We start from the raw sequence: 26,420 nt of genomic DNA on the forward strand, positions 1-26,420 counted from the left end.
GGTTGCGTTTATTCTGATACAGAGTGTCCCCCTTCAAGGGAAAGAGTGTATTACAATAGTCTCCCTTTCACGGATTAGTTTTTATAATGCTGCAGAGTCATATCCCCCCAGGGCACTGTTTGTCCGGATACACAGTCCATGCTTTGAAGGGGGAGAGTTTGTTCTGATGCAGAGTTCCATTTCAAGTGGAAGGTTTTATTCTCTAAAAGAGTCTTTATCCTCATGGGAGAGAGGTTATTTTGATACAGAGTTCCCCCTTTAAATGGGAGGTATTCTTCTATAGAATCCCCCTTTCTGGCAAGGGTGTAGAAGCTCTTGTTTTTAATTTTTTGTAATTATAACATGTGGGTAATTCCATTTCAGAAAGGCTAACCAGCCCCCCTTTTAGCCAACTGCATGCCAAAAGCATAGTGTGCACCTATGCCCTGCTAGGTCAGTATCCTGATGTGCAGCACCTGCTCTCTCCAATGGTAAAGAGCAGGTTCAGTGGGAACCGGGGCTCTCTTGATAGCTGCATTGACAGCCAAGTCACTTCAGTACAGGGACCACATTCAATACATGCACCCCCATTCCCAAACCAGTTGTAAACCTTAAATATACACCATACCTGAGTGTAAGGTATGGTGTCTAGTATCTCCCATGATTATGGAAGCCACATCAAATGTATCATACATGTGTCTGCACCCTGAGCCCAGCCCAGCTATGGAAACGTTATGTGTATTCTCGTCAGATAGCCTGGCCTGGCCAGCTTGCAGGGCAGGAGACTGAATGACTGGGCCACTCCTCTGATACTTTGTAAGGCCTGGTAACACATCTCTCCAGGAGAACAGCCTCCCAGAGCTTTCTGATCCCTCACCAGATACTGCACTCTACCCCGCCACCCGTGTCATTTTAAGGCTACATTTTCAAACAGTTAATATATGTTTAGTCAACTTTCATTTTGTTAGAGTTTACTGCCAGAGCACTGCATTTGGACAGGGCTTTAGGTAAAAGATTGTCACAGGGCCTCATCACGATTTGGGCGGTAGCCCTTAAATATGGTGGTAACGCTATTACTGCTGCATTTAAGGGTCTGCCCAATCTCGCGTCTGGCCGCATTTACCCTCAGCTCTGAGCTGTGGGTAAAGGCACCAACTTTACCATTTTTGGGCGCAATTAGCGCAGCGCTATTAGCGCACGCTAATTGCGACGAAAATGCCCATAGAGGTCTATGGACTCTGAAAGGAATGTGTATTAACATCGTCACCACTACTTGTGATCCGGCACTAATAGCGCTGGAGCAAGTAGCCGTAACACTATTTGGATTGGGCGTTATCCCGGCGGGATTACCACCGGGATACCGCCCAACTGTTGCTTCCTATTGGCATAGCAATGACCTTTCGGTACTAAATGATTATTGGTTTAATTCTTCATGCTGACTGTGATCGACTGTTATGACCAGCCATCATCTGTTAGTGAGCTCAAGTAAATAATCCATCGCATTTTCATGAGGAAGAACGAAAGATAAATCACAACTCATGGAAAGTTGTAGGTGTGCTACTGTCTTACCTGCCCATGAATGTCCAGACCTTTGTGTTGTGCATGCCCTCGGTCATCTCGATGGAGTTTAGCATCATAGCCGGTGGGCCTTTTAAAAACGGTGTCATATGTATACATTTGTCCTGCCTTCAAATGGATAAAACATATTTTTCAATTTAAAAAAGTACATCTTAATCGTATTAAGTATTTTGGAACATTGCAAATTCTACTGTTGTTCTATTTTTTGCAAATTAGTTCATCAGAATCTTTGTACATAAGAGGAGTGCATCAGCCTAATAAACTCAAATCACACATTGCTTTTCAAGTATTTACATAGCAAGCAAATAAAATAATTGATCAATTTTCACAGAGGATCCACATGAAATAACTCTCGATTTTCTGAATAAATCATTAACCGTACAGTACATTTCTTTATTTGCAAACTTAACTAACAAATCAGATAAATAGAATAATAAAGTGGTGAGTAGTGTACCAGTGGAAATCCAAATATGAAATAATGCATAATAAAATGGTTTCAAGGGCATGATTACACGTTTGGCGGTATTTCCGAATGGAATTACTGTTACCACATAGGGTAATAAGCATGCAGTAACTTGAATGGTCTGGATAATTTAGAGTTGGGGGGACCCTTCACTTGATCCCCATTTTGAAGTCCCAGAGGACTCAATCAGGGACATGTGGTAAAAGAACACGTGTTACGCTTTTTGTTGGAGCAGATTTGCTTCACGCAAAAAACAACAGATTATTTGAAAATAGGCTCCTCAACCCATAATTGCGTGGAGTGGTAAAACATTTGATAATCGCAAATACCACATGTTTTACTGTTACCGCCAAAATCGTAATCGCGCCCTTAGTTTTACTTTGCATAGAAACACACAAGCACCATAGTTTGGGAACTTCAAGGCAAGTTTCATTGCGAACCTACCGAACCTACACCTCACCTTTGAAGACGCCACATGTTTGTATTCTTAAATGCTCAGCCATGACCATTTGCTGCTGAACATGCATCACTGTTTAAAACTGTACAGAATCAGCAACACGTGGTCAGCTCTTAAAGTCTAAATGTCCAAACAACACTCTGACCATACATAGTGGGAAGGCTGAGCAATGCCACATGTGACACTTTTAGACAGTGGCGCCCCCAGACATTTTTTATAGGGGTTGTCTGATGAGGCTACAGGAAATCTTGGGGTGGCACACCAAAACACACCAAAACAAACACATAACTGAATTTCTGGGGCCTGGGTGCAAAATACCTTCAACTTTCCCTGCGTAAATACCTTCCCACTCGAGCTCTTCACTCCTCCACCTCCAACTCCCTCAGGGTCTGTCACTTCTCCAAGCAACGAGTTGGTGGCAGACCTCTTTCCTCAGCAGGGGCCTCCCTCTGGAACAGCCTCCCTGTCACTCTGAAACTTGAGGAGAACCATCTCTGGTTCCGGAAGCACCTCAAGGCCTTCCTCTTTGCCTCTACCTTCGCTCTCCCTCTCCCCTGCTGATCTGTCTGCTTTGGCACAATGCATCTGGTTTTCCCACTGCTTTTGGGCCCAGGTCTATGCCCAACCAGCCACTCACCCGCACTGCCCCTGGCAACACCTGCACTTGGGTCTGTATCTGTTACCCTACAGTCCCCTTACCTGCACTTACCAGACACCCCTTGCCTGCGCTCAAAACCTGCACTTGCCACCTGGCTGGCTACACTACCTTTTGTATTGTTGTACCCCTTGCTCAGCACTTTCCACTTTTCCCCTCTCCCTTGCACTTTGCACCTTCCCTCCCCCCTGCACTTGCACATTCTCAATGTCACTGGGCCTAGTAAGATCATTGTTTTATCTTCCATTGTTCCCCTCCCCTACCTCGTCGTGCTCTGAAACACTTGTGTATGAGTGCGATACAAATAAAATATCTTATCAAAGCCAGACAATCCTCTAAATCAGCACTCCCACCTTTTTAATTGCCAACATGTCTATTGAATATGGTGCGCTCAGCAGGGTTTGACTTATGTAGGCATAGAATACTAGATGTATCTTGCCATTGGACTGCATTTACGATGGGAATGTACCCAGTGGTACATTTTACGTGTTGGTCTCCACAAAAGAATCTTAAGGAAGTCAGGTTGATGGTAAGATGAGGGTCTACCAAAAGGCTTATTTTCAGTTTCTGAAATGGCAGTTTTTCTGCTATCCCCAATTTCGTTTTCAGAATGTTACTTGTAAGTTTGAGCAACACATCTTTCCTTTCCTATTTTCTGTTTCACTGAGAACACAACCCAGGTAAAGTCACCACCTGCCAGTGTGCATAAAAATCCCAGGCAGTTCAAAAGTTAGAATTTCTTAGGAATACTCTTACTCTTCAGGTAGTGGGTGGGATTGGCCATAGGAATTAGCATGGCCATGGGCAGTCAGTGGGCTGGTAAATAAAATGCCCTCAAGTGTCCCTCCTCACAAGTCCTGCCCTTCCTAATTGTACTCCTGTTCAATAGTTTCAGCTTACAGCAAAATTTCAAAATAGAATGAAGTAAAACTAAGGTAAAAGTGAACCTCTCTGGTTAGTTGCCCCTCTGGTCCTTGGCTGCTCTGGTGAACTCTCCTCTGGTCCTTGGCTCCCGTGCAGGTGAACATTTGGTCCATCCCGCCTTTGGTCTTTGGCTCTCGGGTGAGTTGGTGGCAAAACAAGAAGCAAAATGCTTCCATTTTCTGTCAATCATACAAACAAGTACCTTAGCTACCTGAAACACACATAGCCAGTGCTCCACACAGCTGACAAAATATCTAAAACGTTCACCGTAGAGAGCCATATCTTTTAAGATCTGTAAACTTCAATGTTGTAACAAAGCAATCTTAGCCTGATCCCTCTGCTACTGCATTAGCCCCCTACCCTATTTACTTGCAGATTCTGAAGCTCCTAGAAAGTGTGAAAATGGCAGATGGTGTGCAATGAAACACTCAATATCATAGCATAACAGTACATTGCAGAGTGTGGGGCAGTACTCTGGACGGCCCAAGCAACTTCAGTGGCTCGGGAGCAACAGGGGAGAAAATGTAATGTTGGTTCAACCACAGTTAGTCGGCTATACTAGAAACTTTGGTGCACTGACTGGCTGGAGAGACTGTCTGCCTGTCAAATCAAGTGATTGGAGACTGGGGTGGGCCAGTGCAGGAATCATGCAATGATATGTGACAGTATTGGAGCCACTAGCAGAGGAGCAGTAGGGTACACCAATTTGTCCCTACACTTATTAAAACTGTCCTATTGTAAGGGCGAAACATAATCACTGATAAGCACTCTATTTCTTGCAGTTGAAGTCAGGGTGAGATTGCATTATTTGCCCAGGATCACACGCTTATGCTAAACAGCGAAGCAGGGATTTTAACCCACTCTTCAATTTAGGCATGACCACCTTCTTCCACGCTTTAGTTGGGAGAAATAATAAAGTTTTGGGAGTCGAGGCCTACAATCATACTGTCTTATAGAGTTTACTTGCAAAATAAACAAATAGCTTAATAAAGCATCATGACAACATGTAAATCCGTATAGCAGCATGCTGAGATAAAATAATATCAGAGTACCTTTATTTTCCACATCCTGAATGGAAAACTATAAAATGCAAAAGGCAAACTATCTATTTACCCACTTTATTTTCAGCGCTTTAAGATGCACAATAAAAGAAGTTGTGTAGTAAACTCACTTAGGTTTGGAGATTCGTCACAAACCTCCAGTGTGTTATGTATGGTTTTAAGAACATTCAACTAAGGACATCAACGCAAACTTTACTTTAATTGTATGTTTTCAGTGAAATGAAACGTGGGGCTTGCCTTCCTTGCAGCAGAGTTCCTCTCCAGCCCTGTGACCCCATCCCCTCGTGATGATGGTCCAGCGGCCTTGCAAGCAATTGCATGGGTGCATTTGATCTGCATTTTGCAAATCGGAAAACGAGCTGTGTATTGATCTGATCTGTAGAGATAAGATCATATGAGCTTGTTTTCCAATTGCACTTGCTTAAGTCCTCCAGGCAGTCACGGTGAGTGTGATCACGGGGCTGGCGTCAGTGTACTGGAGAGGACTGCTGCAAAGCAAGCCCACGTTTTGTTCTACTGAAAGAATACTGAACACCAGCATTTTGTTCAGAAGGATAAAACGTTAGGAGAGGCACCCAGGCACTTTTGCAGGCTGCCCTTGGGAGGTAATATAACAAAAAACTCAGGCTACCCCACCTTTCTGGCACTTGTCGGTAGTTTTTTTCACAACACAATTGAAACAGATCATCTAGTTTGATCTGTACATGCACAAAAGGTCACCAATATAACATTTATACATATAACATCTTTATTTTTGTAGATTGTTTTATAAAAACCTACTTGAGGCTGTTATACATGTTTTTACCATGTTTAACCAATTACATTTTTTTGGTTTCCGCAGATTTTGTCATATTACACATTCTTATCACAAAATTGCTGTATGCGTTTTTACACCGTGAGAGGTTGGCGGTGACTTAGAGTATGGTTCGCATAACCAAACATCTATCTAGTCGACACTGTTGATGTTTCTAGCAAGAACAAAAAGCTGTTAACGTTCTGATGCTGTCTTCAGGACTGTTGGAGAAGGGCTGTGGTGCATGTCTTGTTCGGCCACGCCTATTGTAGGTGGTGAATCTAAAAAGTGGGAGAGTTTACAAAGTTAAAAACATTGGTGTTTTTGTGCTTGGTGCTGTATCCCTGATGTTTGTGAAATTTCCTACCTGTACTCATTACTTCAGTGCCTCAGGTTGGAGAAAAATACTTATTCTCTTTCTTTCTTTCTTGGACGGTGCCTTCTATGCGCCGCGGGTGATTCAACCTTTCAGCAATCACGCAAATGTCAGACCTGCTGCACACATATCCGGTGCACACACGCACCTGTTGACTCTCCCTTTCTCCCTCTACTGACTTGAACTTCGGTTCCCGAGGGCATTCAACCTACGAGCGCCTTGAGATCATACCAATGGTACATAAGGCGCTATATAAATGCAGAACAACAATAACATAACATAACATATTACCGAGTTTAATACCCTCACGACACAGGCCCTCGTCAGTTCTGCATGAAGGATGTCACCTTTAGGATGTTGAGGCGAAACTGCATGTATAGCGATCAAGCGTATCGTGGGCTAATCGTGTCCAAATAGGATTCATACCTAAAATTTGATTTGTGCAGTAAATAGTACATGCCTGTGCTAAGTGTAGTACATTCTTCCTCCTGCCTACGACATGAGCGGGCACCACCCGCACATTTAATCTGTTGCCTCAAGGCCCTAGTCAACAATTTGTGTGTTCTCTGGTGTTGCTCCAGGTTAAATTTAAAAAGTTCTGTCCTCACAAACTTAAACCATGGAAGGGACTTGGCACCCGCCAGTGACAGTATTGTAACTGAAGAGAAAAGCCCCTCTAGGTTAGAACCTGGGGTTTAGCAGATATATTTTAACAAAAAGGTGTCCCAACCTTTCAATTCTATATGCATACCCTGTGCACAAGTTATTTGATAGGGGTTCACAATGAATCATTGATATGTTATTTTATTTATATCGCGCCTATATACAAGTGTTTCAAGGCGAGGCGAGGCGAGGGAGGGGAACAAGAGGAAACAAGACAGCGATCTTACTAGTCCCAGTGAGATTGTAATTGCGCAGGTGCAGGGGAAATGGAAGGGGAGAAGTGCCAGGGGAAGGGGAGGAGGAGCAAGTGCAAGACATAGAATCAAACATTGAAAAACAGGGAGTGCGGCCAGCAGGTGGCAGTGCAAGGGTTAAGTGCAGAAAACTGGCAATAGATAAGTGCCACTAAGGAGGTTGTAAGGTTGCAGATACAGCCCCAAGTGCAGGGTTGCCAGAGGGCAGTGCAGGTGAGCAACTGGGAGGGCAGGGGCCTGGGGCTGTGGTACGCAGGGTAGCCAGGTAACCAGTGCAGTACCAAACAGGAGATCTGTAAGGTTGTCGGAAGAGAGAAGGCAGAAGTAAAGAGGAAAGTCTTGAGCTGTTCTGGAACCGTAGATGGTTCTATTCAAGTTTCAGAGAGGCAGGGAGGCTGTTCCAGAATGAGGTGCCATCCAAAGAGAGAGATCTGCCCCCAACTCGTTGCTTTGAAAAGCGACTGACCATCAAGGGGTTGGAGGTGGAGGAGCAAAGTGCTCCAGTAGGAAGATACTTCAGAAGAGAAAGCTGGAGAAATGTTGGTCCCAGGCCCCAGAAGGCCTTGTGACAATGCAAAGGGTCTTGAAATTGATCCTTACAACCACTGGGAGACAATCGAGAGATTTCAGTACTGGAGCGATACCATCCCTGTGCTTGAGGCCAAGTACAAGTCTTGCAGTCCTGTTCTGGATGAGTTGCAGAGGTCGGAGAGTAGAGGCAGGAAGATTTGAAAGGAGGCTGTTACAGTAGTCAAGTCTAGAGAGAACCAGTGCTCTAGATAAAGTGAGCTTCTGGGGGAAGGAGAGGAAAGGAAGAATACCTCTGAGGAGGTGCAGTTGGTAGTTCGACTTCTTAGAGATGTCAGAAATGTGAGGAGAGAAGGAAAGAGAGGAATCAAAGATAACCCGAGGTTCTTAGCCTCAGAGGTGGGAGCGGGAGAAGGGCCAAGGGAAGCAGGCCAGAGAGTGGCAGGAAAGAGGGGTGCGGGTGTACCAATGAGGAGGATCTGCGTCATGCTTACATTTAGGCAGAGATCATTGGCGGCGCACCAATCCTGGATTGCAATCAGACAATCCGGTTCAGAGAGGGAGAAGAGGTGGCAGAGGGGAGCCTGAAGGCGAGCTGGGTGTCATCCGCATAGCACTGGAAATTGGAGCAGAGAACAGCAATGCGGTGGGCAAGAGATTTCAGGTATTGGTTGAACAACCAGGGAGAAAGGTTAGACATCTGGGGAACACCACAGGTGGAGAGAGAGATAGAGGAGAGGAAGGACCCCAGTTGGACCTGGGAGGGTTGGTCAGAGAGGAAAGAAGTCAGCCAGGCCAGAGCCTGTCAGTGAAACCCAGGTTATCCCGGTTGAGCAGGATGGCATGGTTGACCATATCAAAGGCAGAAGAGAGATCAAGTAGGATGAGGACAAAGGGGAGATTAGAATCAAGGTTAGAGAGTGGGTCCTCACGGATGTTCAAGAGAGCAGTCTCCATGCTTCTGAGCTCCTCTGAAGTCAGGCTGGTAGTCATGGAGACAACCAACAGATTCAGTGTGAAGATTTAGCTGGGAGATGGCAAGCTTTTCCAGGAGTTTGCCCAAGGAGGGAATGATAAATCGAGCGGTAGTTGGCTGGAAGGGAGGGGTCGGCTGAGGGTTTCTTGAGAAGAGGGTGCACAAGAGAGTGCTTCAGGGGGGATGGGAAGGTCCCGGAGGCGAAAGAGTTTTGGAAGAACAGGGAAGAACCTGTTTAGAAGAGGTTTTCATAGATCGGACTTGTCTTGAAACCTCTTCCAGGGAGAAGAGAGGAAAGGCAGAAAAGGGAGGGGGCGGCCGCAGGGGGGCCAGAGAAAGGGGAGAGAGTAGAGGGAGAGGCAGGCGACGCAGAGAGGGTGGACAGGATGTCCTGTGTTTTAGAGATGAAGTTAGAAGCCAGAGCCGTAAAGAGGGCCTGGGAAGGTAGAGGAGAGGTAGAGATTGCGGCAGGATTGGCCAGCTCCTTGCAGATTTTAAAAAGTTCAGCCAAGTTGTTAGATGCCGCAGAGATCCAGGCTTGGATGTGAGCTCACTTTTTAGCGAGGACCGAGAGTCGGTATTACCTTTGGACAGGCGGCAGGCCAGTTTGTCAGAGGATATACAAGATGCCAACCATTTTCTCTCAGCCACCCTACACTTGCGTTTGAGGGTCACGAGGTCTGAGTCGTACCAGAAGTTGCAATTGGCTTTAGGCTTCATACGGATTCTCATGACAGGGGCAAGTACATCGAGAGTGTCAGAGATAGCAGAGTGGAGCATAGAAAGGGCTGTGTCAGGGTGTGAGTCAGTCAGAGGTGCAGGAGGGGGAGAGAAAGATTTGGCGAAAGCCTCAACTGACACACGCTTCATGGGTTGATTGACTGAGAAGGTGGGTGGCAGTGTCAGGGTAGGCTTGGACTGAGGGGTGGCGAGAGAAAGTTGAGAGGAGAGGAGAAAGTGGTCACTCTAGGAGAGAGGAGTGGTGAGAGGGTTAGGGAGAGGGAGGTCTAAGGAGATCAGAACATCAAGAGTGTGCCCTTCAGAGTGGGTCGGGTCAGAGGGAAGAATAGAGAGAGAGTAGCAAAAATCGCAAAAGAGTCCTGTAAGTCTCCAGGGAGGAGGAGTTGAGTGGTTGAGGTCAGGAGGGAGGAGGAGAGGTCTGCCCACTCAGAGATGAAGGAGGTGATCTGACCGGGTGGTCAGTAGATAGTAGCTGTGATGAAGTCACCTGAGCGCGACACGATGTTCGCCATCATGCATGGGCATAAAATAAAGTGGGCATACCTGAGCTCGCCAGAGCGTGCCGGGAACCCGAACCATCAAGACCTGTGTCCTGCATATTCCTTAAGGTACGTGAGGCCAAGGCCTGACAACGGGGGTACCGGGGGCATGTTATGAAACATCACACTGAAACATTACAGTAGCCACTGTGAGAGAGTGGTCAGGATAGAGAGAAAGCCGACAGACCAGGCATTCAAAGGAGGAGTAGGCCTGCATAGGAATGACAGAGGCAGGAATCCACTCCGGGAAGATCAAGGCTACACCCCCACCGGAACGGTTGGATCTGGGCGTGGAGAGGATCTTGTAGCCATAAGGCAGGAGAGTGTCAAAGCTTGTGACAGAGCTAGCCGTGAACCATGTCTTGGTGAGACCAAGGACATGAAGGTCATGTTCTTCCAAGAGACGGCAGATGTCAGAGGAGTGTTTGACAGCATAGCGAGAGTTAAGAGTGGCGAGGCGGAGAAGGTTGCCATCCTTGAAAGACCTCCGGGGAGGGGTACAAATCAGAGGTACTCCATACGGCGGTATAGAAGGAGCCTGAGGGAGGGCAGAGGAGGTACGAGGAGAGGGCAAGGTAGCCGAGGAGGAGGAAGTGGCAGAGGGTGGGGGCAAGAAAGCCGAAGAAGGGAGAGAAGTGACAGTGGGAGAGGAAAGGAAATTGATAAGGCTCGGGAAGCGTCTGTCGAAGAGGAGTAGGTTGGCCTGAAGGCCTTGGACCAAGATGGTGCCATTGAGGTAAATATTAATGATGACCTCAGAGGAGTGGAAAGAAGCAAGGAGGACCTCCCACCGGGTGCCACCATTAATGGAAGAGGAAGAGACAGGAGAGAGCACAAAGACCATATGAAGAGTCCACACGTATGGCGAAGGGACAAGAGGAAGTCAGTCAGTGTCTGCCTGGAGGTGTAAGAGCAAGAGGAAATATCGAGGCTGAGTACCACAAAAGGAAATACACCAAACACGGGTTTATAAAGATTCACAGATCTTTATTCTACTGCGCAGTTACAAAGAAACAAAATCAGATAGCTATCTGGCCCACAATACATCACAGTGAGTACCAGCCCTTCAGTGTGAGGAGTGAGAGCTACTGGACATCTGGACATTCGCACTTTTATACAATTTAGTAATAATGTCCAGCCCCTCTGCAAATTAATAATCTGTGGTCTAGAGTTTGTGCCGAGTTCACTTATGGCTCATACAACAATATGCACACGGATTACATTTGGTTTACATTCAAACAAGTTACAATGGCAAAGTGTATTCCAGGATTTAGCAGTAAGCCTTAGCACATATCCCTTCACAATGCAGTTCAGCAGTGTCCACGCTCAACGTTTGCATTACATTGTCTTCGATGTATGTTCGTGGATGAGCAGCTATCTAGAGCTATAAAGTCCTCTTTTTAGGGGCTGTGTGGGTGAGGACAAATTCATACAAAGTGCACAATATCCCACAAAACAGCTTCCTTCCTTTCTGTTATTAGTGAGTTCTCAAATGTCTCTTGAGATAGTCATATCAAACCCTTTTACCATGAATGAGGGCAGGTAACCATGGATAATCCAAAAATATATACATATTTTAATATTTATCAAAATCACAACAATCGACAATACATACATTTAAAACCAATGACATAGTCATAATTCATAATTCATCTTTACATAAACATATACACTTATACATGTGACTCATATGTGACTCGTATGACAAGAAAGAGGCACCTCTAATCGAGCCCTTTTTGTGCCTTGGCAGTGAGCCACTTGATGACTCTACTGGAATCCTGCCCAGTGGTGCCCCCTTAGGGCAAAACAATGTGCCTACACTTCAAAACAATGTGTTTCTAGAACCAACAATAATTTTTGGAAAATGCACAGAAATTAATTTAAATTGCATTCTTTATTGGTGCTGTCTTCAGGGCACTTATTCTTATTTTCATGTGTTCATATTCATCGCATGACATCACAAGATTTAGCCATATTTCCAACATTTCTATAAAAACAAACAAACACAAAAAAGGATCTTAATACCATGGTTACTGTGACTTATGACATATCAAAAACTCTTGAGGCACCCATCACACCTTCACCTTTATGTAATTCTAAACAGAAGGATACATTTGTTTCTATTGTCATCAATACCCATAGGGGACTGTTTCCCTTAAATTGCTTTATTTCAATAATTTCAATTTTGAAGGTACACACTCATATTTCTTCCATGTACGCTTTTCAATGGTTGTAAATACTATAATTCTCCCACTTATTTAAAGATGCTATCACGCATCATTACCTTTTTCAATCCCGCCGTGACCTGATGTTTCCTTTCCTCACATGTGTTCGCTTGGAGTAGCCTGATTTATTCAGCGACCTCATTTGCTGATACTACAGAGGAAACAGGATCACCAATGACCTTATGTGAGAGTTACTGCCCCCACCTTTAAAGCCACACTAGGGCCGGCCACAAGAGCGCTTACCCATTATGATCGCTCCTCCGGGGACTCTTTTATGTTGTGGCGCGGCATGCAAATCGCGTTGCCACGTCTCGTATTCAAACGCCTATACGGCGTCCGTCTTCTGGGAGTCTAATCCTCTCGGGGCCTGGTGAAACATCCGTAGGAATGGAATTAGACCCCCATTCTTTCGATTTGCAGCAGCAAACAGATATTGCTTGCTTGCTTTCTTCCCTCCAAACGGCCAACAGCTTCACCTACAGCTTACTTCCTATGGTAGCGTATCACCTGACTTGAAAATCGCGTGACGCGCTAACCTCCTCCCGTGAGGCCTCAAATGGCGCTTCCGTGATGATGTGAGGAGAGACCACGCCTGTACTATGTGGGTCTGTCTTTAACGACGCATCTGCGCCCACCATTTTGGAAAGGGGAAACATCAATGTGTTCACACCAAGTTAGAAATACGTGCATCTATTGGAGTTCGGATCCATTCAAAATGGATACACAGGCGTATTTCAAAAATGTCAATCTTATATAAAGATCATACATCAGATCAGATGGTCCTCTCCAGTACTCTCGCTAGTCTTCTGATATCCTCAAAGTTTAATATTTGCCCCCAAAAAGGTACAAAAGACTTTGCTACGTCGCCCAGAACTTGTGATGAAGTATCGCCATTCTCATCCCGCCTTGGACAAGCTTTAGAGATTTCTATGGTGCTTGCTATGAATACCCTGGGAAACAGAATTCCTAAATAACAGGTTCCCTGCCAATCCCCAGGTAGCCATGGGAAAGCTTCATTACCGCAAATGAAATAGACAGGTTCACCTACATGCAAAGGTCTGTCCTCACTGGTCAAGTTCGCAACATTGGTGCAGCCCTTGAAATCACCCATTGACTGAGTACCATTCCTCTGTATGAAGAAAGAAACTGAATCGGGGCTGTGGTTAACAGTGTAGGAAGGTGGTGTGGCATCCCTATTGCCTATGGGAGCCATCTTGAAAGAGATCAAAGATTGAAAAGGACGAGCCAGTCTATCAGAAGGCCTAATGAAAGCAACATTAAGCTTGCTCCTATTTGCAAACAGTGAGCATCCCAGGGGCGTTAGAACTCGTTTCTCAAAATCATTCAAATTGGTTCCACCGAAGTTCCTCGAGATACTATCGTTCCATCGGCCAAAGAATAGTGCCCTTAAAGAAGCATAACATGCAGTAGTCAAAGGTAAGGGATGAATATACCAGCCCAATCCCTTATCTCTGTGTTGTGGTAAATGTGAGCAGACCCAGCAATTAGATCTATTAAAAATGACATGTGAGGCATTCATTATGAGTAATAAAGTATTATTGTGGTAACTCTGTCTGTGCTGAGGGTCTCTAGGGGATAGAGTGTGCAGATGCACGAAAGGTGTAGAAGCAGTAGGTACATTTTCAGTGGGCAAAAGAACTTCAAACGGATGTACTTCTTCCAAATACCAAAATCCTAAGGCAATTACTATTGTGAAGCCGGTTAACATGATGACAAGACAACAATACGTCTTAAGAGACCATACATTTGATTGTCCATTGTTTCGGTCGGTCACACAGTCACTTATTTGTTCCGTACGAGTGAGAGCGATTGCAGGCATTGTTTCTTCAAACGAAATACTCCAGAGTTTATTTGCTGGCGATCTCCCGATCGCGCGTTTTCTTAGTCCTTCCCTATCCCTAGCCAACAGAATTCCTTGCGTACAAAAGAACAGGCCCAAAGGCCAAGCCTTATGATGAATTTTTCCGTTGGCACAGCCGAACCGTGCAGTAAGTCTAGCTCTGTGGACGCAGATCGTACCTTGTCACTCCTGGTACTGCGTGATCTGCTAACAATGTGTCGTTGCTTCCTGATGGAAGTGGTGGATTTGTAACAGAACCTGACTATGGTGAAAATGGATCTGTAGGAGAGTGTGGAGATGAAGCGGCTGTTTCCCCAGGCCCCACAAGCCCAGGGAGAGTCCCCAAAGCACTCTCAATGCTGCTCAATGCTGCGTGACCGCTGGGAGCAGTGCAGGTAGGAATTTCTGTATCTTCTGTATCGTGTGGCAAAGGGAAGGGAATCCTCTTGACATGCGACGCGTGGATCCAGTGCTTTCGTCCAGTCACTCGAACGGCTGTCTGTGTAGCCAGTAGGACCTGATGAGGGCCCCTCCATCGCGTTGCGAGACAGGATGCTTTTTCGAATGCTTTTATCAGCACCCAGCTACCAGGCCGAATGCTGTGACCTGGACACTCATATTTGACTGGGAGGGCTTCTCACACCTGTAAATGGACCCAGTGTAATTGGTACCGGCGAAGAAACCGGACAAACTACTGGTGTGCCAGAAAAGCCTACAGAAACATTGGTTTGCCCTGACAGTGGAATGTTTGGAACCCGTGAATGATCAATGGAACACTTTTGTGCTCCTGTATCTATCAAGAATAGATGTTTCCTATTTCCCACTATCATTTCAACGTAGGGACCTTTCTAAAGGGAATAGGCGTCAGTTCCAAACCCTGCTTCGGGCAATCCTAGTGAAACAGAATGTCATCAAAAGGAAGTTCTTCAGAGATATATGCAGTAGAAGGATGATCGAAAATGTTTCTATTATCCACACTCGGTGACTGATTATCCTGTGAAAAAGGTTGCGAATTTTGAGAAAACTGACTTCTACCAGGACCCCCTGCCCCAGGGCAGCCTCTGGATCGTCTACCCATGGTAACAAATGTGTTATTCGACCTCTGCTGGAGGATCGGGCATTGTGCTCGCCAATGACCCTCTTGTCTACAATAAGCACATTGGTTCGCGTGTATAGGACCCAACGGCACATTACCCTGTGGAGCATACTGTCCCCTAAATTGTGAATTACCCCCTCTAGGGCCTCGAACAGTTTGTTGCAATAGAACCTTAGTTTTCAAGTCTCCCTTTCTCTTTCGATTCTCTCTTTTTCATTATTGACTCGGTTCTCATAGTACTGAGCCATATGCAACACTTCAGACAGACTTAGCTTGCCAAGCGCTCTCAGAAGACATGATTTGCGATTGGATGTCAGGCAACAATCCACGCACAAATGTGTCTACAAATAATCTTTTCCGAGACTCTGTGCTTAAATCTTGTCCACTGAAATCTGAAAATACTTGTTCGAACCGATTAAAAAATTTGGTAGCACCCTCAGACTTCCCTTGGACACAAGCAGTAAGTTTGTCCAAAATAATCCTTCTTTCAGGAATTATGGCTTTTAGTTTCGTAACTATTCTATCAGGCAAAGTCAGTATTATCTGTGGTGGTCTCTCACCAGCTGGCCTTTCTCTATCTAGTCTAACTATATTATCCCATGTATCCCCTAACCCTGGTACATCTTCTACAGTCCTAATCTGTTTGCACAAATCAATAGGTAGGAGCACGGGAAATAACAAATCTATATCACCCAGAGTAAATACTGACAACTGCAAGACAGATTCTATCTTTTTATAGAACCCTGTCGGATTCTTCCTAATATCGGAAATGGATTGTTTGATGGTGTTCACTTCCTGTCTTGAGAACGGGACGTGAACAAACAGCGACACATAATGTGCAGGAATGTCATAGGCAGCTGTACCTGCTGCGGCATTAGCTGGAATCTCAACTTTTGGGACAAATGTCGGCGGAACCTCTCTCATAGCCAACTGAGAGATAGGAAACTCCGAACGCTTACTGAGCAACAGAGCTAAATCGAGCGCTTAAGCAGCTGAAGGAGTGTCAGACGAAAAATCTCTCTTATAAATATTCAATAATTCTGCAGGACAACATATCTTTCTTTTTATGCATTCATCCTGCAGGTATTCTACCATTACCTGTATCACTTTCCTCTGCATTTCTGGCGTATACTGACTATACGTGTCATATACTTCTATAGGAGGAGATATCGACATATCTGAAATCCATCTAAACGCATCCTTTGCGCAAATTCGTGTTTCCTCACTTATCAATTTACGACAAGGAAGGAACCTTTTCTGTACGAACATAGCGCCCAAACTATCACCATCGATTTCTTCATTCTGTAACTTTTCCAACTCCCTTCTATACTCAAAAGCCCTCTCGACGTGCTCATATACTTTCTCTGCAGTATCTGTTGAATATGCTAAAACATTCAGATCCCTCAACCCTTGTGGGAGACCTATATCATCTAGTCTGTTCCTCATTACACATAAATAATTCCCAACCCTTCGATAAAAACATTTTTCTCAGGACAACTGTCTAGATTAGAGAGTGTGGCAAAAACATCAGCTTGTTCACCCCTCTCCATGCATTGTTTGGCCCATGCAGTCAAATCGCGCTTTCTCTCTTTAGACACAGTATTGCGAGTTACAATCTTTGATTCCGCTCCCTTATCAACTACAAGCGGAACAGAACCACTCGGAAGAGGAAGAGTAGACAAATCTTGTACATTCGGTAACAAAGGTACTATCACTGGTGCAAAAGGCAAATCTACCAAACCCGTAACAGTAGGCAAAGGCAGAGGAGCAGATGGAGGAGCAACGATAGGAGGAGGAACAACAGCCAGAGGAAGAGGAACAATAGGAGGAACGATAGGAGCAGGAATTACTACGGGAGGAAGAACAACAGCAGGAATAGGAACATACGGAGGTGGCGCAGTGGCACCAAGCCTTCGTTCATTTTGAAGTTTGACAATTAACTCATCAGATACATGAAAATCTTTAGACGGGTACATTTTCTGAATACCAAGTTGAAAAGCCCTATCCATATTCCTAACTGACTCAGACTGTTTATTTTGACCATACAACAACGCTTTTACGGCATTGGACATGTGACGGCGCGTATGTTGCTCTCTACTTTTAAGTTGCTACATAGCTTCTTTCTTCCAATTTTGCAATACATCAAATGCTGCAGGTCTAGCCTTTTTTTTTAATAATATAGACTCTAGATATTCTATACGAGGAATTTCAAAACTACCATTGGTTGGCCACTGAAGTTCGGAATCATGTCTAGTTTGTCTGTGCCAAATATCATTAAACACTATACTACTAATGCCGTGCTTACAGTACATAGTACATGCCGGAGACCCCTCCTGTGGTGCCGGTCGGCCAAATTCCAAAGATTGTCTGTCCTTGCTTAATAATGCCCTGAAGCAGGCAGATAATTTCTCAGGCATATCAGATTCCTGGTGATACCTGGTCAATAATTGTGCTCGCGAGTACAATACACCAAAACAAATTATCATGATACTTAAGAATCAGGTCACAACTCACCTGATCAAAGGACAAAGGAGGTCCAATCGGATATCTAAGGACACAAAGGACCCACGTGGTTGGTGATTTCGGCAAAACTGCCCGCCTCGATATATGGATCCTCGTCAAGATGCCGTCTGGACCGCGGGCTCACCGTCCAGGGATCGAGTCGTGCAGTACTGTTGAGGTATCGCTTCTCATCCAAGAAAGAGGCCCCCTTTTTCACCGTCCGATCCCGGTCCGATAGCCACATCAACCTTCAACGAGATGGCATCAATCTTGAGGGTCCCTATTCGGGTGCCATCTGTAAAAGCAAGAGGAAATATCGAGGCTGAGTACCACAAAAGGAAATACACCAAACACGGGCTTATAAAGATTCACAGATCTTTATTCTACTGCGCAGTTACAAAGAAAAAAAATCAGTTAGCTATCTGGCCCTCAATACATCACAGTGAGTACCAGCCCTTCAGTGTGAGGAGTGAGAGGTACTGGACATCTGGACATTCGCACTTTTATACAATTTAGTAATAGTGTCCAGCCCCTCTGCAAGTTAATAATCTGTGGTCTAGAATTTGTGCCAAGTTCACTTATGGCTCATACAACAATATGCACACGGATTACATTTGGTTTACATTCAAACAAGTTACAATGGCAAAGTGTATTCCAGGATTTAGCCAGTGTCCACGCTCGACGTTTGCATTACATTGTCTTCGATGTATGTTCGTGGATGAGGCTTGTTGGTGCAGACAATCCTAAAACCACAAGTCATGTATGGGACAAGGTCTCATTACCCAGTCTAAACATTCGGCCCGCGGACAGTCTAACCATTAACTAGGGACAAAGGTCGGGAAGGCTCAGTTACCAGTTGGAAACACAGTCCACCATTTTAGAACACAGAAGTACATATGAACTGAAATCAAAATGGCAGATGATCTGAAATGGCGGCGAAGTCGAATTAAAATCAGAACTTTGCAACATGGTTTTCTTCGCAGAGCGACTGGGCTTAGGCCAATATATATTAGAAAGGAGACACAATATGATTTCCCATTTAACAGAGGAAGCGCTGGTGTAGGTATCAGTGATAGGGAGGCCTGGGCTGGAGACCAGAATATCCTTTTTGAACTTCACCAACTGCAACACCAAAGGCGTGGTTTACATGATTACTTGCCCGTGTCACCTCAAATTTGTATTTGTATTTTATTGTTTATATAGCGCTTTAATCCAAAGCGCTTTACAGTTTAACAACAGGGGAACATTAAACATATAACATAGAAGCAATAACAGTATATATGAGACAAACCAGAAAAACAGCATGTGGAACAATTTGCGTTTGAGGAGGAAGAAGAATGGAGGGGAGGGGACGGAAAAAAGGGAGAAAGCGTAGGGAGTGATGTGAGGTAGGAGGGAGGATGGAGATCATGGGGAGACAGGGAAGATAGAGGGACGAGGAAGAGGGTATCGGCAGGAGAGAGAAAAGACATCAGGGAGACAGGCGTCAGGCGTCAGGGAGTCAAATATATAGGGATGGCCACACAAAGTAAGAAAAGGAATGATTGAACACAGGTCGTGCCTCAGGACAGGTAAACTGTTGGCACGTCTTGTTGCTTACTTTCAAGCAGAAGGTCACACTCCACAAGATTTTAAATGGACCATCATTGAAAAAATCAAACCTCCTAAGCGAGGTCACAATTTCCATGACATCATACTCAGGAGGGAACAGATCTGGATTTTTCGTTTGAACACCCACAATCAGGGACTGAATGAGGCCATTCAATGGCAGGAATTAGCTGTGATATCATGCTAATGAGAAATCGCTAACACATGTACCAGCATTTGGAGACTGACCTAGGTGTTTGCAACACAAGAATACCATACTCTGCGACAGAGCATGAACGGGCTGACCACAGGTGATCACACACTGTGTCTCGATCACCTTTAGCACTTTATTCCCAATCGGGCTCTACGATGAGCGTTGTGCACCCCGGAGTTACACTATTGCCCTTGCCAACTGGGCCATACAATGGGTGCAGACCATTTTTCATGCATTCTCCCTCACACGCTGCATAAAAAGATCTGGAGCTTTACCCAATTTGAGACACCTAATTAGTTAGGTATATAAAGGGGTTAATACACAGACCATGTAGTCCCCGCTAGCAAATTTGAGGTCCCAACAATAATATTTGAAACAACAATAATATCTGAAACACCTGCAGAGTATTTTATAACACACCATTCTACACTCAGGTAGCATTACGATCATCAAGTAACAGTTTTAACATCACAAGTGCTACGTTCGAACAGAGCTTCCATTGCACATAATGGTGGTCGTTTTATTACAGCGGCTGCACTCTCAGAACACGCCCACCGTGACAAACGCGGAACTGTTTACATTTCCAGTCCGCGTTCACCCGAGAGATGCCTGTTGTTCCAGTATCCTGATCGCACGACAGCCAATGAAAACACACACTTGTCTTCGTGGCAAGGTAAGTGAGCAATTACATGACCGCAAGATGCATATATTATATCAACATCATTACTACCTTCTGAGCATGACAGTTGGCCCCCTAAGATCCCCTCCCTTTTTGTAGAACTCGGAGGCGTGCGGCGACAGAACCAGAAGCCGGCACGTTCGGAACCACGCCACTCTCCGCTCCACACCGATTATGAATTAGAATCAGGTTGGTGAACATCCAATTCTTTCTGTTCCATACACCAATATGAGTTATAACAGCCAATGAATAAGAGCCATGAGGACATAGGCATTAGAAATATGCACGAATTGGACATTGCTCAATGCAAAATAATAAATATGATGCCACACACAGCAGCCATATTTTCCCATTTCCCTCCCTTGCCTGGGCACTAGAGAATGCGAACAGTCAGGAAAGTAATGTGACAATGTAAAGTCTTGACAAGACATAGAAGAATGCTAACGCGTCCTAACAATGTGGCTGCTATGCTGTTTAATGCAGACCGTATAATGCTATTGGGTACTTACACCCAGCTCTTTGGATTTTTTTGACTCCCCACAGGCAATTTTCCCCACATGTTTTCAAACTTACCCTGTTGTTGTAGCTATCCTTATTGAACTTCTTCCTACCAGACTTAGTGAGAAGAGCAGGATAGTCGATAGAGAAGCAGTTGGAGAAGATAGGAGAAACAGAGAGCACCATAGGTGAAGAGGAGGGGGTGGGGGGAGAGGGAGTGAACACAGGTAGGGTGCATGCAGACAAGGCAGAACTTGACAGGAAAAGCATGGCAGGTAGTACACAGTGGTCACTGGGCACAGCTAAATTTTATAAAAACAAAGCAGGCTGGTAAACCAAAGCGGTCACTGGGTACAGCTAAATAAAAAAATAAAACATAAAGCAGGCAGGTAAAACACAGTGGTCACTGGGCACAGCTAAATTAAAAAAATAAAGCAGGTACTCTTTTTTTCTTTGTTTGAATTGGGAATTGAGTAGACAATAAAGCAGCACAAAATGACAATTTTTTAAAATTAGTGTGTGTTTTTGGAAAATTTCTGACACGTGACGACATGTACCTTCAAATTCATCTTTGGAATGCCATGCCCTGTTCACTGCGCGATTTGTGTCCTTCTGCGCCTAAAGCATAGTGGATGCTTTTAAATTGGGCTTCTCCTTGCACTGTCCACTGGCCCAGCTGGTCATATCCACCTACAAGAACGCTGTATCCTTGTTGTTACTGCATTGGTAGCCCTTTTGCCTGTGCCTGGGCCCCCACCATTGACTACTTGTTTCCTCTTCAGGCAATGAGAGGCACAGGGAGGTGGGAGCTGGCCCTTCCTCAAAGGCCTGCATCTAAGGCCCTGTCTGCTCCCTGTCCGCTATCTGGATGGCCTGGGGGGCCCCAATTGTCATGAACCGCCGCCTGCGTCCATTCTGGACTTCGTGGTCCCTGACCCATACAGAACTGAATTCTGGGATCCTTCCAACATGGCCGTTTGATGCGGAACGCAGCTTGCCAGTCTTTACTCTCTACGTTCGACATTCTGCAAAACAGACACGCCCTCGCGGCTCTGTGCGTCTCAACACTACTGCTCGGAGTAGTCTGACGTGTGTTGCCAGAGTTCGCTCGGGGCTTCCTTCCGAGTCCTGTTTCCCGATTCCTTGAATCAACTTCTTTTCCTTTCCTCGAACTTACCTTCGAGCTTCTTCGTGGATCCTCGTCTGCGCTCGGGTCACGGCGTTCCGTGCCTCCGAGCTCGGACATTGTTTCCTTCCTGGTTCCCGGTCCTGAACATCTGAATGCCTTCTGGTGTAGGACTGCTATCCTCACGCTGGAACCCGAAGACCAGCACACGGGTCTATACAAATCCCAGACTGTGCGAAAGAAATCATCCAAGATAATCACAAGCAAGGAAAAACAGGTGAGAAGGGGGAGACTTGTGACAGATTGAGACACCTAAAAAACGATAGGAATACAGAGATGGAAGCCACGGTTCAAGACCTCATGTGAGGTATGCAGGAATTAACCACTGAAGTCCAGAACCTTAAGGGAGAGAATGCTGCTTTAAAACAGCTAGTGTCTTGTCTCGTGACTCTGCTACTAAAGAAAGTGTCTTATTTGGAGGAGTAGTGGACAAATATGATGGCTCTTCAAAGAACCTTCGTGCCTTCCTTGATTCATGTTTGGTGCATTTCACCTTCAAGCCCTACTACTTTTCCAAAATACAAAAAAGGTAGCAGGCGCCCCTCTCTCGAAGGAACAAGGCATGATAACCTGTTCAGTGGTTATTAACCACATTGAGAGTTCGCAGCCATTGCTTTTTGCTCACTGTACCTTCACAGATCGGAAATATCCATTTGCATATCAGTCTTTGTCCCGCCCACAAGGGCAGTCCAGCACCGAAATGCTATGGCAATTCCTCTCTGAACAAGAGTACCATCAGCAACCCCATACACGTGTTTCAGCCTTGTTGGGCATCATCAGTGAGGTGAAGCTAAGCCTCTCTAAGCACAGTGAGCAGGGAGTCCACGTTTGGTTGCCCCCAGGTAACCTAGGGTGACCAACCCCAAGTTCCTTTCAAAAATACAAAAAAGGTAGCAGGCGCCCCTCTCTCGAAGGAACAAGGCATGATAACCTGTTCAGTGGTTATTAACCACATTGAGAGTTCGCAGCCATTGCTTTTTGCTCACTGTACCTTCACAGATCGGAAATATCCATTTGCATATCAGTCTTTGTCCCGCCCACAAGGGCAGTCCAGCATCAAAATGCTATGGCAATTCCTCTCTGAACAAGAGTACCATCAGCAACCCCATACACGTGTTTCAGCCTTGTTGGGCATCATCAGTGAGGTGAAGCTGAGCCTCTCTAAGCACAGTCAGCAGGGAGTCCACGTCTGGTTGCCCCCAGGTAACCTAGGGTGACCAACCCCAAGTTCCTTTCAAAAATACAAAAAAGGTAGCAGGCGCCCCTCTCTCGAAGGAACAAGGCATGATAACCTGTTCAGTAGTTATTAACCACATTGAGAGTTCGCAGCCATTGCTTTTTGCTCACTGTACCTTCACAGATCGGAAATATCCATTTGCATATCAGTCTTTGTCCCGCCCACAAGGGCAGTCCAGCACCGAAATGCTATGGCAATTCCTCTCTGAACAAGAGTACCATCAGCAACCCCATACACGTGTTTCAGCCTTGTTGGGCATCATCAGTGAGGTGAAGCTGAGCCTCTCTAAGCACAGTGAGCAGGGAGTCCACGTCTGGTTGCCCCCAGGTAACCTAGGGTGACCAACCCCAAGTTCCTTTCAAAAATACAAAAAAGGTAGCAGGCGCCCCTCTCTTGAAGGAACAAGGCATGATAACCTGTTCAGTGGTTATTAACCACATTGAGAGTTCGCAGCCATTGCTTTTTGCTCACTGTACCTTCACAGATCGGAAATATCCATTTGCATATGTCTTTGTCCCGCCCACAAGGGCAGTCCAGCACCGAAATGCTATGGCAATTCCTCTCTGAACAAGAGTACCATCAGCAACCCCATACACGTGTTTCAGCCTTGTTGGGCATCATCAGTGAGGTGAAGCTGAGCCTCTCTAAGCACAGTGAGCAGGGAGTCCATGTCTGGTTGCCCCCAGGTAACCTAGGGTGACCAACCCCAAGTTCCTTTCAAAAATACAAAAAAGGTAGCAGGCGCCCCTCTCTCGAAGGAACAAGGCATGATAACCTGTTCAGTGGTTATTAACCACATTGAGAGTTCGCAGCCATTGCTTTTTGCTCACTGTACCTTCACAGATCGGAAATATCCATTTGCATATCAGTCTTTGTCCCGCCCACAAGGGCAGTCCAGCACCGAAATGCTATGGCAATTCTTCTCTGAACAAGAGTACCATCAGCAACCCCATACACATGTTTCAGCCTTCTTGGGCATCATCAGTGAGGTGAAGCTGAGCCTCTCTAAGCACAGTGAGCAGGGAGTCCACGTCTGGTTGCCCCCAGGTAACCTAGGGTGACCAACCCCAAGTTCCTTTCAAAAATACAAAAAAGGTAGCAGGCGCCCCTCTCTCGAAGGAACAAGGCATGATAACCTGTTCAGTGGTTATTAACCACATTGAGAGTTCGCAGCCATTGCTTTTTGCTCACTGTACCTTCACAGATCGGAAATATCCATTTGCATATCAGTCTTTGTCCCGCCCACAAGGGCAGTCCAGCACCGAAATGCTATGGCAATTCCTCTCTGAACAAGAGTACCATCAGCAACCCCATACACGTGTTTCAGCCTTGTTGGGCATCATCAGTGAGGTGAAGCTGAGCCTCTCTAAGCACAGTGAGCAGGGATTCCACGTCTGGTTGCCCCCAGGTAACCTAGGGTGACCAACCCCAAGTTCCTTTCAAAAATACAAAAAAGGTAGCAGGCGCCCCTCTCTCGAAGGAACAAGGCATGATAACCTGTTCAGTGGTTATTAACCACATTGAGAGTTCGCAGCCATTGCTTTTTGCTCACTGTACCTTCACAGATCGGAAATATCCATTTGCATATCAGTCTTTGTCCCGCCCACAAGGGCAGTCCAGCACCGAAATGCTATGGCAATTCCTCTCTGAACAAGAGTACCATCAGCAACCCCATACACGTGTTTCAGCCTTGTTGGGCATCATCAGTGAGGTGCAGCTGAGCCTCTCTAAGCACAGTGAGCAGGGAGTCCACGACTGGTTGCCCCCAGGTAACCTAGGGTGGCCAACCCCAAGTTCCTTTCAAAAATACAAAAAAGGTAGCAGGCGCCCCTCTCTCGAAGGAACAAGGCATGATAACCTGCTCAGTGGTTATTAACCACATTGAGAGTTCGCAGCCATTGCTTTTTGCTCACTGTACCTTCACAGATCGGAAATATTCATTTGCATATCAGTCTTTGTCCCGCCCACAAGGGCAGTCCAGCACCGAAATGCTATGGCAATTCCTCTCTGAACAAGAGTACCATCAGCAACCCCATACACGTGTTTCAGCCTTGTTGGGCATCATCAGTGAGGTGAAGCTGAGCCTCTCTAAGCACAGTGAGCAGGGAGTCCACGTCTGGTTGCCCCCAGGTAACCTAGGGTGACCAACCCCAAGTTCCTTTCAAAAATACAAAAAAGGTAGCAGGCGCCCCTCTCTCGAAGGAACAAGGCATGATAACCTGTTCAGTGGTTATTAATACTTTTCCACCTCAAGAGCAAAGTTGGGGTTTATGATCTCACACCTCACTGGTAATGCCTTGACCTGGGAAACCCCCCTAGTCAATTCGGGCGACACCCTCCTGGATGATTATGAGGGGTTCGTGGAAGCCCTGAAAGCTATGTTTGATCGACCAGAGCTTGTTTACAGCGCTCAAGAACGACTACTTGAATTTTAACAAGGATCCCAGGAAATGCTTACCTATGTGAGCCGCTTTAAACAACTTGTGAAAGAGGCTGATTGGTCCCAAGAAGCCAGCTTCACCCTCTTTCGAAGAGGCCTAAATGAAGAACTAAAGGACGAGTTAGCCAGGGTAGCTCGCCCAAGCGCCTTCCGGGCCCTCATGGACCTCTCCCTACAAATTGACTTTCGTATCCAGGAAAGAAAGGCAGAGAAAAGAAAGTCTAAGTCAACATCCCAAAAGGCTGCCACAGATCATCCATTCAGACCAGAGCCTGCAGCTTCTCCAACCTCGGACCCAGAACCCATGCAACTGGCGGCCTTCCGTGGACCCATTACCCACAAGAAAGGATGCGCCGGATTCACACTGGACTGTGCATGTATTGCGCCTCCGATAAACACCTTGTGAGAGAGTGCCCTATCGCTCCACCACAGCGTTCGGGAAACGCCAGCTCCTGATCCTAGATGGGGTACAGTTTCATGAGAAAGGTGTCTGCTCCTCATCAATTCCTTCCTTGAACTCTCCTGGACAAAACAATCTTGTGATTCTACAGGCATTCCTATCGCCTTCCAAGAAAGAATCCTACCCCATCCTGGCATTAGTGGATTGCGGAGCTATGGGCATATTCATAGATCATGATTTGGTCAGTAGTCACAACATCCCCCACGAAACACGAGAGACTATGCAACCTGTTGAAGCTATTGATGGGAGGCCCTTATCTTCAGGACCCATAACCCTTCAAATCAAAGAGATTCTTCTTTCCAAAAACCACCACCAAGAAAGGATTACATTTGATATCATAAGGTCTGCCCACTATCCTATGGTTCTAGGCATGCCTTGGTTACAGAAGCATAACACCTACATCAACTGGGCAGCAGGATCCTTATTTCTTGGTTCAGAACATTGTATG

At 45.7% G+C, this 26,420-nt stretch overlaps 1 protein-coding gene across 1 annotated transcript in view; it reads right to left on the reverse strand.

The window, feature by feature from the left end:
• The window catches only part of CFAP90 (cilia and flagella associated protein 90), a 170,913-nt gene that overhangs the window by 135,749 nt on the left and 8,744 nt on the right, over positions 1-26,420 (reverse strand). Inside the window, exon 2 of the mRNA XM_069613843.1 lies at positions 1,549-1,665. Coding sequence (XP_069469944.1) covers positions 1,549-1,665 — 117 coding nt within the window. The remainder of the gene's footprint in view (positions 1-1,548; positions 1,666-26,420) is intronic.

This window comes from Ambystoma mexicanum, chromosome 5p (genome assembly GCF_040938575.1).
Source record: "Ambystoma mexicanum isolate Mex_15411 chromosome 5p, UKY_AmexF1_1, whole genome shotgun sequence".
NCBI lineage: Eukaryota > Metazoa > Chordata > Amphibia > Caudata > Ambystomatidae > Ambystoma > Ambystoma mexicanum.